Source organism: Echiichthys vipera (genome assembly GCF_963691815.1).
Source record: "Echiichthys vipera genome assembly, chromosome: 18".
Classification (NCBI taxonomy): Eukaryota; Metazoa; Chordata; class Actinopteri; order Perciformes; family Trachinidae; genus Echiichthys; species Echiichthys vipera.
Window position 1 is genome coordinate 17,630,034 of NC_139843.1, and position 16,922 is coordinate 17,646,955.

At 41.4% G+C, this 16,922-nt stretch overlaps 1 protein-coding gene across 1 annotated transcript; it reads left to right on the forward strand.

Moving 5' to 3' along the window:
- Nucleotides 1-142: 142 nt before the first annotated feature.
- On the forward strand, nucleotides 143-4,108 carry LOC310961286 (putative endonuclease 4; the record flags this gene model as incomplete). Its single annotated transcript, XM_083933307.1, has 7 exons — nucleotides 143-290; nucleotides 1,054-1,263; nucleotides 1,413-1,595; nucleotides 2,680-2,811; nucleotides 3,431-3,535; nucleotides 3,683-3,812; nucleotides 3,981-4,108. 7 exons carry the CDS (start codon nucleotides 143-145, stop codon nucleotides 4,042-4,044), a joined length of 972 nt encoding a protein of 323 aa, XP_083789433.1. The 3' UTR covers nucleotides 4,045-4,108.
- Between the last annotated feature and the right edge of the window lie 12,814 nt (nucleotides 4,109-16,922).

A 16,922-nucleotide genomic window follows, 5' to 3' on the forward strand; every position in this document is an offset into this window, starting at 1 on the left:
TGACAGTCACACTTAGCACCACTTTTTCATTCTTCTCTCCCAAATTCACATATTTATTATATATTATATTAGCAACTAAAGTCATACACTGCAAACAGCTTTTTCCAGAGGTTTTGCATATTCATCACTTTCTGTTGGTAGCATGGGTCCGAGAAAGAGAGGAGCAAGGAAAAGGACATCAGAGGAGGCTTTGGAAGGAGAAAAGGCACAGGGCACTGAGGAGAGAGGAGACAGGAGGAGGAAGACCCGTGTGAATGAAAAATACATAGGAGCTCATGTTGGCATTCAAGGTAAGGCATATTGCCATCTTGTTAGTCTTCTTAATGCGGATATGCTCATTTTCAGGTTCACACCTGTATTTAGGGTTTCTACTGGAACATGTTTACATTCTTTAATGTTCAAAAAACACATAATTTTTCTCATTCTGTCTGGATATACCTGTATTCTTATTTTAGCGCCTGTCTCTTTAAGCCCCCTCCTGAAAAAGCCCAGTCTGCTCTGATTGGACAGCATTTCTGGGTCTTCTGCATCTGCGCTGACAGTGTCTCTGCGCTGTCATTGCAGCCGAGGAGCTAAATTATAAATCCCTCTATGGCAAAGGCATGTCCCTTCCTACTCTGCGTCTGATTGGCTAGTACTCGTTGCCTTTGTTGATTTGATTGGTTAGGTTTAGGCATGAGGAGTGCTTGCTCATGTGGCACATATGAAAAATTGGAATCGTTACAGAGAAGACTAGCACGGCCCCTGCAAAAGGCTGACATGCAAATACGTTAGGTCAAAGGCAGAGTAGGGCAGGACATGCCTTCTACCTATATGAAATAGTTGTGACATCACAAACATACAGAAATCCTGACGGCCTGTGTGAAGGCACAGTTTCTGAATACAGGCTGTGTGCATTTCTCTGTGGACTGAGCATTAATATTCTACCTCAGCCTGCTTTATAATCAAAAAAGACATGGAAACTCACTGTTTTCAATATGGGGCCTTTAAGTTATTTAAACACACGTGCACTCACATTTCTTGTGCAGTCTCTTATAAACTGTATGTCCCCAGGTGGGATATGGAAAGCGGTGGGGTCTTGCACAGAGATGGGTGGCAGCAGTTTTGCCCTGTTTTTGGGCTCCCAGAGGTCATGGTCGAGGCCTGCACTGGACCAGACAGCTGCAGATAAATTCCGGGAGCAATGTGCCCTACAGGAGTATGACCCAGCTCATATCCTGCCTCATGGGTCCTACCTGATGAATTGTGGATCTCCTAAAGAGGGTTTGTCAGACACTGATGGATGAGGTTTCTCTGTTGCTCTCACGGTCCTGCTGCCCTAGTCTTGCATTAGTTATTTCATCTTTTCAACAGTGTCTCCTCTTCTTCTCTTCTGAAAACCTCCTCTGTATTGTGCACCATGTTGCACCCAGATGTGTTTGAGAAGAGCCAGGCCCTGCTGGTGGATGAGCTGAGCCGCTGCAGCCTCCTGGGCCTCCACCTCTACAACTTCCACCCTGGCTCCTCCCTGGGCTCCATCACCACTGAGCAGTGTGTGGAGAAGATAGCGGGAGCCATTAACTACGCTCACCAGCAAATACCTGCTGTGGTTACAGGTACAGGGAGCGGACAAAATAACAAAAACGCCCGATGCTGTGCATAAGCCCCACACTAAATACCTTTCTGATGAAGTTTATAATATATAGAAGCTGTGGTGATACAGCTCAAGGGTTATGTATTAATGTTCAAAACATCTCGTTAAATGTACTTGGTTCTGTGATGATGAGGGTCAATCTGCGACCACTGTTTCTTCTTACTTGTGCATTATTTCTTTGTGATCTTTTCAAGACTTTTTTTTTTTGCTCTATTACATAATTTTGCTGTGTTTGAGTCTGATACATCTGCAATTCACGGAGGGACTACTGTAGAACATAATTACAAAGGCAGCAACTCCAACAAAAAAATATGTTTTAAAAAAGGCTTGGAAATCTCAGTTTTTACAATACAGGACCCTTTAGGAAGCATTTATCTTAAAACACTACAAACTACAGCCTCAACAATTAGTGATTCAATCAATACCTCTTGATTGCTTTGTCAGGTAGAGATTATTATGAAAAACATACTGCTTTGAGTATTTGAATATCAGCGCAGCGAGAGACCTTAGCAATCAAACCCAGTGCACACAAATTATAATCTAATATAAAATATCAATTGGTGTGTAAATCCCTATGGAATGTAATAAATATTTATATCAAACATTCATATATTCTTGACCCTATTTAGGAGGATTAATATTTTATCATCACAAGTCAGTTATCAAAAACTCAAGACATGTCATCTCATACAAAACCATTTGACCTCAGACTGATTTGTGTTAATATATAATTTACAATTTGCGGAACTGACTGCAGGCTTAACACCAGTGTTGCTTTACTCGTGATTCATGGCGATGACCACAGTCCTTTTGACTGACATACCCCAAACGCTGCTGGTGTGACAAGAATACACTGCAGTGAAATGACTGCAGAAACACTGGAGCAGTAGCAAAATCTACCCTCAGGCTGTGCTTCAGGCATGAATGTCAGCCAAACAATTTTTGCTGTGCAGGTGTCGTAACAGGTTGAGAGAAATGTTGCAGTTTAATGGGTGTGTCAAACTGATAGTGCTTTGCTTTCGTTTGCCTCCCCCAAATGTGGTCAGTTTTGGAGAACATGAGCGGTCAGGGCAGTACGGTGGGTGGTAAGTTCTCTGAGCTGAAGAGCATCATAGACAGAGTGAGAGACCAGACCAGAGTAGGAGTGTGTCTGGACACCTGCCACGCCTTTGCAGCAGGTGAGTCAAACTCCAACATATTAACCTACAATCTGCTTTAAATCTAAGCCTTAAAGGTCCCATACCATGCTCATTTTCAGGTTCATGCTTGTATTTGGGTTTCAACTAAAACATTTTTACATTCTGTCATTTTTTAAAAACACATTATTTTTCTCATACTGACTGAATATAGCTGTAATCACCCCCTGTTTGAAACGCTCCGTTTTAGCGCCTGTCTCTTTAAAACCACCTCCCAAAAGCCCAGTATGCTCTGATTGGACAGTGTTTCCGGGCCTTCTGCAGCTGAGCCCTCTGAGTCTCTGCACTGTAAGTGCAGACTAGGAATGACTGTAACAGCACTTTTTTTTCAGTATAATTGTGACATCACAACTGTACAGAAGTCCTGATGGCTTGTTTTAAAGGTACAGTTTGGGAATAATGGCGGTGTGCATTTCTCTGTGGATTAAGAGTTTTAATACTTTCACACTATTTATACAACTCCTCAGTCTGCTATTTCATCAAAATCATTTTTTTTTAAAACACACATGGAAATCTTCCTTATTACATTATTAGGCATTTCAAGTAATGAAAGTTGCCATTAAGGCTGTGTTTCTTAGTGTTTCTTGTCTTGTCTTGGTAGGATATGATGTGGCTGCAGAGGGAGGAGTGAAGGCCATGCTTGATGAGTTTAATCAGGAAGTAGGCCTCCACTATCTTAAAGCCATCCACCTCAATGACTCCAAAGGTACAGTCAGGACTTTCACACAAAAATATCACATGCACAGATTAGACGGACAAGTCATTAAATCATACACATGAACTTTGTGACTTTTCTCAATTCAACTTTGCTTTGTAAGTTCTCATAGTTTGTTTTTGTTTGTTTTTTTTGCAGGTAAACTAGGCTGTCACCTCGATCGCCATGAAGACATTGGTAAAGGTCAAATCGGAATCTCTGCTTTCCAAGACATTGTTAACGAGCCCAGACTGGACAACATCCCTCTGATACTGGAGACACCCGGACGGTGAGATAACTGCACAGATGAGCTGTCTGTTTGTGAACAATGGATGATTATGGACATTATTCATTTACAAAATGGGAATATAATGGAGAGGAGTGCACAGTCTGTTCTGACCGGGTTACAGTTTTTTACATGTAAGTTTTAACATGACTGTTTTTCATTTCCTCACAGGCCAGGGTTTGAGTATGCTGAGCAGATTGAACTTCTCTATTCGCTCTGTGAGAAAAAACAGTAAGCACCCCTACTGATGAATTGGCACCGTTAAACTGAACCCTGCAAAACCACAACTCGCACATCTGTCAAGAGAATTGAAATGTTTGTCAAGGACCAAAGTGCATCTGTGGTGGAGCCCTTTCTCCTAAAAGCGCAGTTCCCAACTAAAGAATAAATGTGTTGTTGAAAGTTTTTATTAGACTTGTGAGGAGTTGTCTTGTTCACAATGAACCATTAGATGGCAGCAAGAACACACAGCACAAACCTTGTTTCAGCAATAAAAGTAGGGCCAATGTGATGCCAAATGATGCAGGCAGAGAGGGGAAAATGTAGAAAATCCAACTTGCATGCACATTTGCTTTTGGCAGTCGCATGTTTGATGGTGCACTTTTAATTTCTAGGATCCAATATGACTTGTATTTGCTTTTCTGATCCCTTCTCAAATCATTTTTTACATCTTTGATGCAGACTTATAGAACACATCACCGTAAGCACTACCAAGGTGACATGTTTATTTGAAGTTGAAGTATTCCAACAGTAAAAGCATATATTATATTTCTTTCTGAACAAAAGCACATCAGTTTGCCAAGAAGTTTAACCGTTTAAGGATTTTGGTGATTAATGTTAGAAAGAAATAACGGGACAAGCACAAAGACATGATATATCACTAGTATGTGAAATATATATTTTTGGGGGGAAATTGCTTATGTGACAAAAAAAATAAAACAACCTGTTATGTCACCGTGTTAAGAAACTGTGAAATCCCTCAAACAGGACCAATGGATCAGCCAGGAAATGGTGTTATCACTTTAATCAACATTTCACAACATCTCTCTGATTAATAGTACAAAATATATTTCACAGACAAATTAGGATGTATTAATGTAGGTTATGCTGCTAATTAAAATGAGCTCCACCTTTACCAGATGCAACACTAAAGTGATGCTTACACGTTAATGTATCAATAATTTTAAACCAGATGAGCCAGTCTAATAATATGAGGACTTTTACTTCTGGTACTTTAGGTACATTTGGAAGATAATATAGTTGTATTTTACTTAGTAATATTTAGAATGTACTTTTTATACTGGGGTATTGCTTGCTTGTAAAAGATCTGATCTGAACCCTTCCACCACTGACATCTCAGCACCTCTGTATCTAACTGACATACTGTATGTAGCATATGTATATGAAAGGACTCTTACAACACAAACACACCAACACTCACCACTCTCATCCACAATAAACCCCCACATTCCTTCTCCGAAGCGGTCCAGTTGTCGAATACCAACACTTTGTTGCAGCTGTTGACCCCTGGAGGACACCAGCAGATTGTCACACCTATTCTAACACCCCACGGTGCACATAAACATGTACCCAAATACACAAGAAAACAATCGCTGGCATTTGAGGCTTCGAAACAGGCTGCTTTCTACCTGTGAACGCAGCTGTGAAAAAGATGAGAGAGCATTCAAAGAGTAACATGGTGTTTGGGGATATAAGAGCTTTTTATATGCGTTGACTTCACTGTGACTCAAAATAGTGTAAACACAGCCAGATGCAAGTTTGATCACGTTTGTATTTATTTATTTTAATCACAAGATTTATTGAACAGTTTGTTTACATGCCGTAACGACAGTGTTTTAAAGGCATACTATTAACTACCATATTATCTACCTATACCTGCTCTAAAATGTACTTTTCTGACGTTTCTGCTCTTTTCATTTGCTTTTATGTACAATACCTATATCTTAAAGGTCCCATGATATAAAAAGAGAGATTTTCATGTCTTTTTTCCCCTTTTTTTTAAATATAAAGCAGGTTGTGGTGCTATATGAAAACTTTAGGAGTATCAAAAAGCTCAATCCACAGAGAATTACACACATCCATATTCCGAAACTGTGCATTTAAATGAGCCTCAGGAATTGCTTAGGGTTGTGATGTCACAACTATATATAGGTAGAAAATATCAGATTGGCTTGAGGTCCTGTGTTTCCAGATGCGAAACACATGATAATTGGCTGTATGTCGGAAAGGTGTTATTTTGTTCCCTGCAAGAGTGTACGCCTACTGTGTTTGGCTCGTCTTTGCTATCTAGCTAACTAGCTAACTAGCAAGAGGCGAAGGGATATTTTGGCCATTTTAAACCAGCTCTGTGTCATGGTAGTGTGTGTAAACGGTGTGTGCTTTCGCTGCTCCGCGGATCTTAGCGGACTCTCAGCACTGCTGCTCCACTTGGAGCTCTGTGCACTGCAGCCACGCAGGGAAGCCGCTCACTGTTATCTGCAGATATTGACATGACAAATAATTAGTTGGCTAGCCAGCTGTTAATTTGTTTTTTGCTGCTCATCCACACACTCTTGTCACAGAATGGGAAAGCACGATGATATCGATCGCTGTAAACCAATCGACATACAGCCAATTATAATGTGTTACGTCATGTGTAAATACAGGAATCAACCCCCCCAGCCCCCGCATTGAGCTGGCAGGACTGGGAGACTCTCTCGACTCTTTCAGGAGGGGGCTTAAAGAGACAGGGTGAATACAGGTATATTCAGGCAGACAGTATGAGGAAAAATAATGTTTTTCATTTGTAAAATTAAGTGTGTAAATATCTTTTAGTAGAAAATGAGCACCATACAGGGCCTTTAACTCTTTTCCTTGCACTTCTTTGTCTCAGATCATAACATGAGGTTCAGAGGACTGTTTTGTCCCCTCCATTATCTGGGCTCTGAGACTTTGACCTTGCACTGTTTACATTCAACATTAATCTTTTACAATTAATCTATGACTGTATGCACTGCAGATAAAAGCATCAAGTGAGGAGTAAAGTAAGAGCAGGTCTAGACAGTACGTCTTTCAGTGTGGTGTTCACAGAGACAGGAAGTGGAGGTGCCTGGCTCAAGAATGTCTCTGCTCTCAGGTCCCACCCACAGGAAATGCCTGTCCAGCCTGTTTGAGTCTGTGCTGATGAAAAAAGTGGTCTCCTGTTAGTGGAGTTTGGCTTCTGACACAGGGAAGGATGGATGGAGGAGGCCTGTCCTGGTACTTGTGCGCTCTATAGTTTAGATAAGCAGATGTCTGATGGTTTTCAGACATGTTCTGGTGATCTGGTCGGGTCAGGGGTTACAACCCAGGGAAGCCGAAGACTAAACAGTGAACACACATTCCTGAACTCTAAATTAATCATTTGCTGGAGGAGGCATGTGGAGGAAAACACCGATGGGATATAAAAATGCCTTTCCATTCTCTAATTATCTTAAGATGTGTGGTATTAGCTGGTTCTGGTGTACCCATGTTTTGCGAACACTCGTCCAGCCGTTTCTTCTCCTCTTTCTCTGTCATTACATTATGCTGTGAATATTTTTCCACTGCAGCCTAAAGCCACTGATCTAATTATACAACTAAATACTTCCAGATAGCTTTGGTTAGATTTCAGTGTTTCATAAGGCTTGTGAAGAGCCAACTGATGATCTCTCACTGGACTTGGTTTCCATCAGACTGATAGCTGCTGTGGGAAGAGCCTCTGACGGGCTGCCAAAGTGAAGCTGGAAAGAAATCTCAAACTGTTAAGATGACAACATTGTTTCTGTGTTTGTTTTCAGTGGCTCAAAGGAGGGAAAAACAATTAGAATTGCACCGACACGCGTGCACTTGAATTAGAATTTCCTTTGTTCTGCAATTTGTTACAAGCACTTTGTTGACTATTTTTCAACATGCACGCAGAAACTAAAGCCAGGCTGCTGTTTTTTTTGGGTCCGTAAATTCCTATTTCATGCTCCTTTATTAATGCGGAGGGGCATGAATTTGAACTACTCCGTAAAACCACACTCATCCACCGAACAGCTCCACTGGGACAGTTGCAGGGTTTTGGTCAAGAGCGCGAGCAAGGAAAGGGAGGGTAATGTGTTCACTCCCAGACTCTCACAGTCCATACACAGGTTTTTATCCTCAGGTCTTAAGCCCACCTCAGTGACCTTTAGGCTGCTGTTTTTTAAAGCTCTCATACCATGCTCATTTACAGGTTCATACTTGTATTTGGGGTTTCTAATAAAATTTGTTTCCATGCTTTAATGTTCAAAAACCACATTATTTTTCTCATACTGTGTTTCTGAATATGTATTCACCCTCTCTCTGAAACACTCCGGAAAAAGCCCCGTCTGCTCTGATTGGTCAGTGTTTCCAGGTCTTCCTCATCTGTGCTCTTGGTGTTTCTCTAGTGTCATCGCAGCCGGGAAATGACTGTAACAGCACTTTCTACCTATATATAGTATAGTTGTGGCATCACAACGTGCAGAAGTCCTGACGGCTCGTTTAACGGCAGAGTTTTCGGATGCTGGATTGAGCATTTTTTATAATTAAAAAATGACATGGAAATATCACATTTTACAGCATAGGACCTTATCCTATGGTGTTTGGGTCAAATCGACCAGTTTCAAGTTTTCACAAAAAGAAAAATCGTACAAGTATAAATTGTTTCTACCTGAAACTCAAAGGCCTTAGCTTATTTTATGTGATAAACATAAAACAAACAAAAAAAAATAAATCAAACGAGCACACATGCTACTATACCTCACGCATTTACATCCTTGGTATGGTCTTCTGGTCAGTTTGACACGCATACACAGAGGCACACAGAAAAATGCCCACACACAGCCCATACAAGGGTTAATATAAAACTTGTTTTGGTGGATGTCATAGCCCTTAATGACTTCATGCCTTCAAACAAAAGCTGCAGCAAAACAGCTTGTATCACTTATGCTGTATTAGAGCGAAGCATTGTCTACATGCTTTTCATTAAAAGATTAAATATGAACAAAATAAGTGTACAAAAGAATTCCAAAGATAACAAAATGTTCCCAAAAACAAGATTTACAAATTACAAATATAAATATCTCTAACTATATATTTGATGTGAATAATTGAGTTTTTAGACGTTTTGGTTGATGGTTTTTGTTACATTTTGACAGCCAGGCAGCTACCCCTCCCCCCCTTTTTTCCCCAGTTTTTTTTTGCTAGCTGCTAGCACTAGCTTGATATTTAGCGAGATTGGTATCAATTTAAGTGTGATGATGTTAGTCCCTGTAGTAGCCATTTCATTGCAGCAAGACCATTTTTGTCACTGTATTAAATGACCCGTTGCGAACCTCTAGGATAATCGCAGCTTCATGAAGCTTTACAAACACAAACTGGAGACTAAAATCACATGTAGCTGGCCCATTTGAAATGATCCAGAACCGACACTGCTGCTCGCTCGCTAACTAGCTGTCACACACTCGGTGATAAGGACTTACATCTGGCAGGTATGTCCTGTTACTGGTAATTGGGACAAAGAATTCAAGAGCGATTTGAAATCCTATTTGTGTGTTCACTTTCCTCCTTAACACAAGTATGTGGATATATTTTAATCAAGTCATAGTTTAGCCAGCCTACTCGACCATCTTGCACGTAACCCCTGGTAACTGTAAAAGTACTGGTACCCCTGGCTTGAATCTGTGTTAACACATTTCAAAGTAGTGCATGACACCCTTACTTTCCATAAGCTGTCTTTAATCATCTGACTGGAGTGTGTTGACCTGAGGGGGGCTCAGAATAAACCCTGATCGATGAAGATTCATGTTTAGTTAAAGTGGGAAAGATAAGTGCGGGGAGAAAGAGAGAGATAATACAAAAACAAACAGAGAGAGAACGAAAGAGAAGGGACTGTATTCGTGGCTCTTACGTTGCAGTGTGGCTTTGAGTTGCAGCCCGAGCCAAACTTTATCCGTCCCTCTGTACCCACAGTCTGACTGCTACATCTGCCAGCGCGTCCCAGAGGAGATGCCACACACAAACACACTCACACAGGGCACACACACACACACACACACACACACAAAACCCACTGTATTGCCTGCACACACATGCTTCTCTAAGCCTCTCTCTCTCACACACACACACACTGGAGTGCTCAGAAGAAATAAGAGCTGAAGGGCAGGGTGGAGTCCATTTTGCTCTCTCAGCAAATCTTTTATTTTTGCACCTCAGCAGCAGCGCAGGCATCGTAACTTACCTTCAAGATATGGCATTTCATTTCCCACTGTGAAAAAAAAAGAAAGCGAGACCGTGTGTGTTTGAACGCTATGTGTAATTTAGTAGAACCTCTGCGTGGTCAAACTGTGTGGGTATCTTGTGGCCTGAGTGAGAGTGTTGTCACGAGTGAGCGGCTGTTTGAAAGTCATCGGACTATAAACAGAAAAGGAAAGTTTATGACTGTGAAAAAAAAGCTGGAAAGGGACAAACAATTTTGAGAAGAAATTGCTCCGTGCCCCCGCAGCGAGGTCACAGATATATAACATCACACTCTATATAAGGAGACCCGATGTGGTTCTTTGTCTCATTCCTTCCATTTGTCCTTCTCCTCTTCCTCCCCCCCTTCTATCCCTCTTTTCCCGTTGGCTCGGGGTGAGGAATGCCACCCAGTGGTGGCTGGGCATCGGGCCACGAGGAGACAGGCAATCACAGCAGCAGAGCAGGAAAATGATGAGAAGAAAACGAGAACGCAAAGAAAGAGTCTGGAGAAGAAGAGCGAAAGAGCAGAGCAAAGAGAGTTGGGATGGAAGTGCACTGCATGAAAGAATAACTGATCTCTGCTTTCGTCTCGCTGTAGCAGTTTTTCCTCTTCTTGCCCACTTTTTCTCTGCATGTTGTTGATTTTTAACTGTGCTCTCCAAACATATCAAGGGAAAACTGGTCCGTGAACCTCTGAAAAAGACTGAAGTGAAGACAAATCCACTTTAAAGCAGGTACACAGACATGCAGAACAACCACAGTTTGAATATGAGGAAACACAACGCAGCAGCACACCATGACATTGTTCTCTGTCCACTGTCACTCTTATTCACTATGGCATTGCCGTCACTCGCTCTACAGTTCAGGTAAACAGCTCTGAGATCGCTTCTCTGGGGTTTGTCAATAGCATCCTGGGAAATGTAGTTAATCACTGAATGAAGTAAAACATTTCCAGTATTGGAAAAAGGCAGTAAAATAAATGTTATGATTATTTACCACTGTGGATTCAAACCCTCAAATTTGAAGCTGCATTACCAATATTTTATATTAACAATCAATAAAAACTGATGTCTCATACTGAAAAAGTGAGATTTCTGTCATTTTGTATTTATTATTAAGCGTGTTGAGGTGCTATATAAATACTGTGAAGGTAGCAAAATGTTACATCCACAGAGAAGTACACACACTTATTTAGAAAGTGTGTCTTAAAACGAGCCGTCAGGACTTCTGTATGGTTGTGATGTAACAACTATACTATAAAAAGGTAGAAAGTGCTGCTACAGCTCTGTTACAGTCATTTCCCGGCTGTGATGACGTTGCAGAGACGTTGCAAGAGAGCAGATGAGAAAGACCCAGAAACACTGACCAATCAGAGCAGACAGGAGGGGGTTTTAAAGAGACAGGCACTAAAATGACGTGTTTTAGACAGAAGGTGAATAAAGATATATTCAGGCAGACAGTATGAGAAAAATAATGTGTTTTTTTTTAACATTAAAGCATGAAAACATGTTCTAGCGGAAACCCCAAATACAAGTATGATCCTGGAAATGCACATAATATGGGACCTTTAATATAAAGCTCTCTCAAATTTACAACCAATCTCCTTTCAATTTTCCCTTTTAAGTTTTCCCAGAAACATCAGGTCAGTTCAACTATTTTTACATCGAAATGTGAGTTTAAAAATATTAGTCACCAGTACTTTTAATCAACAGAAATACCATCACAAGCAATAACAGACAACCAGAATGTGACAAAATATAGCTGTCATTCTCCTTCAGAGAAGAACCACAGTCTTAAACCTGTTTGTTTCATTATACTGAAATAGAAACTTTCGAACAGCAGACTCTCCCCACAAACTGCTATTTTAACACTTACAAACTCACCACTGTACTTACACACACAGTGTTATTTAGATGCCAGCGAGCCAAAACTAATTACAGTGAGGTGAGGGAAATCACACTGACACAGACATAGATCAGCATCCACTTGCTGACAAATGTGTCCAAACACTCAGAGAGTTTGTCTTATCTCTTTGGCCGCATGATTGGGGCTGCTGTTCTTGCTTTAAGAAAGAGTCATGTCTGGTGTGTGTGTGTGTGTGTGTGTGTGTGTGTGTGTGTGTGTGTGTGTGTGTGTGTGAATCCTGCACACACAGGTCTGTCTTCCAGGTCAATCATCCATACGCAAAGAGCACAGAGGTCAGACATTGACATTCCTCGCAGCGAACACATACACACACACACACACACACAGCTGACCTCCCTTCTATTGGGGCCTCGGACACCGTCATCCAATGGACTAAGTAAACACAGTGCGGTTTATATAAGAGTCTCTGTTATCACACCTTCAAATTCACAGGCTTTGACGAGAGAATCCATACTCTCAGCCACACACACACACACACACACACACACACACACACACACATGCATACAGCACGGAAAACAGCATTGCTCCGCCACATACCTCCAGTCTGTAAATAGCCTCCCTTCCTCTACATCTTTGCCTTCCTTTGACTCTTTTGACAGCCTGTGTGAATCCATAGATCATTCGGCCTCAGAGCTCAGCTTTCCCAGCTGACCCGAAAGGTGACATGGCCGAGGTCACCGGCCGAGACATGGACGTGCTGGAGGACTCTGCGTATGTATGTGTGTGTGTGTGTGTGTGTGTGTGTGTGTGTGTGTGTGTGTGTGTGTGTGTGTGTGTGTGTGTGTGTGTGTGTGTGTGTGTGTGTGTGTGTGTGTGTGTGCGCGCTCATTGAGGTGGGGCCGGGCATTTAGAGAAAGGCAGTAATGTGTAGCCAAACTGATGTGCCTTTTATTGAAGGAATAATTCATCCAGAAAACCATAAAAGCTTATTTCCACTCTTCCAGGGAGAGTCATCTATCAGTCTAAGTAGTTCAAATGATTTTAGCAAAATGTTGCAGATATCAGCTGTAGTAGTAGCAGTGTAACAGTTCGATTCAACGTGGGCTTCTCAAAAAGGAGATCGGATCCAAAGATGGCGGGAGGTTAAACTTGTGGAGTCAATGAAATATCTTCAAGAGTGTGTGTAAGGGAACATGTCTGGTTTTGACGGGTTCTCTGTGTATTCGTGCGGGCTCGAGTGTGTGCACGCTTGTGCCCGTCTTAGCGTGTTTTCCTGTTTTAGCCTTGCGTGGACATAAAGTGCGGCCTCACAATAGCCCATTGTCCCATCTCCCCTCCACGCTTCCTGTCAGGTCAGAATTCACGGAAATTAGGACACAGAGCAAACAAACAGCGGCAGCTACAGCTCTCCACCCACTGTCGGGCCCTCCAGGAGGAACCCGGCTTCGACTCCAGGGTTGGGTGGTAGCGTTCCTGCCAGGAAGCTAATCAGCGTCTCATCCCAGTTTGCCGAATGCAAGAGAACCACATCTACAGTGTGCACTCGGATGTGTGATGGGGACTGGAGCAGGAGGTGGTGAGGGGTGAGGGTGGAGTACAGAGGGGTTGGGGTTTGAAAAGCAAAACCAGGAATGGGGGGATTTCCAACAGAGGCCTTTAGGGTTTATAGTGTATCAAATAGAGTGTGATTACACCTACAGTGACTTGGTTTTCTTTGGTGGGAAAGTGGACTTTTCACATATTTAGGTTTGGCTGCAATAGTTGAATCATGACCACTCTCTTTTTCAGCAGCCTGGGTTCAGAGAGTAAAACTAATTTTCTTCATAGATATTTCAGAAAATCACTACATAAAGAGTTTAGTTTAGTTTAGATTAATGGCATTAATCTGACCTTATAATATCAACTCACTCACCTTTTGCTGGAAAGATCTTTTCAGGTGGTGGTTTGTGCCAACTGGGTTTGATTGACATCACTCTCACCTTGACAAACAACATGACTCAAAGCAGGGAACATGCCAGACTTTGAATAAACATGCTTGGTGTGAACACAAGCCTTTATCTGACATTCTCTTCTTGATTAATGCTTGTGGGCTCGGGCCGTCAAGTTGAGTGCAAACTGAATTGGCACCAACCTTGCATAACGCTGATTGTGAAGTCAGTGTTGTATGAAAGAGGAAATATCATGCTCATTTTCAGATTCATAAATCTGGACATGCTTAAAAGGGAATATTGAGGGTCATTTTGTGAATGCTTTTTATTAAAGGTCCGGTATTATCATCAGCATTTTCAGGTTCATACTTGTATTTAGGGTTTACATGTTTAAATGTTCAAAAAACACATTATTTTCTCATACTGTCTGTCTTAATATACCTGTATTTCCCCTCTGTCTGAAACACTCTGTTTTAGCGCCTATGTCTTTAAAGCCCCCCTCCTTAGAAAGTCCAGTCTGCTTTCATCGGTCAGTGTTTCTCTTCTGTCCGTCATTGCAACCGGGGGACTGACAGTAACAGAGCAGCAGAGCTCTCTACCGTGAAAAATCACCAATAAGCTTCTAAACCGAAAACTACACAATTGGACATGTTCCAGCATCCATGGGATCCAAACTGGAGGAAAAATGAACAACATCCGTAACTAAGTTTACAAGAGTCCCTGAAATTAGCATGTACACGTATAGTGGATAAAATGTAAACACTGCAGTAATGTCCCTGGAACAGATGACCACATTAAGAAACAGGTAGACATTGGCGTACAATAGGTCCCCTTTAAGCTAATGAGATATTTTGTTAAATAGTGAGCTTGAGATGTGTTGGTATGTGGATTTTACCATTCCTCACCTTTGGACAGAGCCATGCTAGCTCTTTCCCGAGACTTTATGCTATGCTAAGATAACTAGCTGCAGCCTGTAGCTTCATATTTAGCGTGCAGACACAAGTGATATCAATCTTCTCATCTAAATCAATAAAAAAACATCTTAAATGCCTTCTTCACCTCTGTCTGTTGCCAAACTTATGCAACTTAAATGAATAATGAGTTATAAAGTGGGCTTGTGGTTTGTGTGTGTATGTGTGTGTGTCAATGTGCTTTTTTAAAACTATCATTATCACTGGACTTTCCTTTGCCAAACTCATGACTTGTTGTTGTCGACAATGATTTTTCAAAATATATTTTGGAGACAAAAGTAACTGCCGGTTACAGTTGGAAGAAGGTAATCTGTAATCTGAAAGGGATTAACCGGCAGACATGCACTCATGCATAAATAAACAATACTCCCACCCACATGAGCACGCATGGACAAACACATACCCGTGCTGCCAAAGCCTCAGACGTACTGGAGAGTAAAGATCCGATCAACAAACACATTTGATGAAAACATTTTTGGGGACGTTTTTTCCCATTAAAATAGTAAAACAGTCCCTCATGAACACAGAATTCAACCAAAATCCCAGAGAAAGAGAGAGAGAGCAAGCACCTGTGTCCACTGCAGACTCCCTAGACAGACGTTCGGTTCCAGACTCCTGAAAAACACAGTAGCCGCTGTTATTCTAGGAGTCAAATTAGCGGACGGGCCACTGAGGGCTGGAGAGGCCTAATTTAAACCAGTCTGGCCACTGGGGAGCAAACCATGCCGCAGAAACAGGATTTACTAACTGGTACTCAATCCCTGTTTTTTATGTGCACCGCTGCGATAAAAAAGAGGATATTGCTTACTGAGAATTTGAATTTAATTAAATATGGTTTTGTTTGAAAGTGAGAATTTGTGCTTTATGAAACAATCTGTTGGCAGGCAGAATGTCTGCTTCAGTGTCCAAAACTCACACAAAAGCCACCGGGTCACTTGAAAGCACAGTTTCATTTTAGGGGATTTTTTTTTTTTTTACTTTTTAAAAAACTTTTTTACTACTTTATCAGTGAGAAGATGTCATGGCTGCCTTTTTAATGCCTCAGCATGCAGTCCACACATGTTTATAGGATCAAGTAGCAGCGACATAATAAAACACAACTACTCCTGTCAGTACAGACATTATAACAGCACATAACTCTCTAATGTTGTTGTACAATTTGGGAGGGAGGCTTTTTTCCCCAAACCATTACTTACAATTTCAGAGGGCGGCTGCTCATTACCTGAAAATGTGTCTGGTCTTAAAAGAGAATACATTACAGTTCATGGTTGGCTCAGCAGGGATTTTTGTTGGAAATTACTTTGGTAATTGGTTGAATTTCTTGCGCTTGTGCTGGTGGAAATGGTTTGGGAATACCTGGCAGGCGTCTGCACTGTGTGAAAGTCATTTCCTGGAAAGACGTCCCCACGTTCTGTGTGAGAAATGTTCATCCTGTTTCAGCACAACAACTCGCACCCTTCACACTTTCCTCCTCCTCTCCTCATGCCTCCCTCATCCTCTCTTCTGCATGCTTTTCTGCAGCCCCACTCTTCTTTTCCTTTTTTGGCTCTCACTTTTACACAAGATGCTTTGATTTGACTGTTTGCTAAGACCCGCACCCCTTGGTAAATAAAATCTAGCTAGCTAGTATACTGTTCTAGTTACAGCACCTACACCTGTCGGGCTTTCTGTTTGGGCACATTTCCCAGTTCTTTCATGATAACAGTGGCACATTTATATATATATATGTCTTGACAGATGCATCAGGACCAATTCACCTATGTAAAACTTCTTTGCACAACTCTTCAGTCCGTAACAAATGGACCATGGATTTTTCTTTTTTTTTTTGTAGATATTTCTGTCGATACGTTTCTTTTGATGATTATATTATCTTTATTTTCAGTATTCAGCATTTCTAAGATTTAAGATGGAAAGAAGACATATATATATGTGTATGTGTGTGTGTGTGTGTGTGTGCCACTGTTATCATGAAAGAACTGTGAAATGTGCCCAAACAGAAAGCCTGACAGGTGTAGGTGCTGTAACTAGAAGAGTTCTATTAAAACTTAGAAATGCTGAATACTGAAAATAAAGATAATATA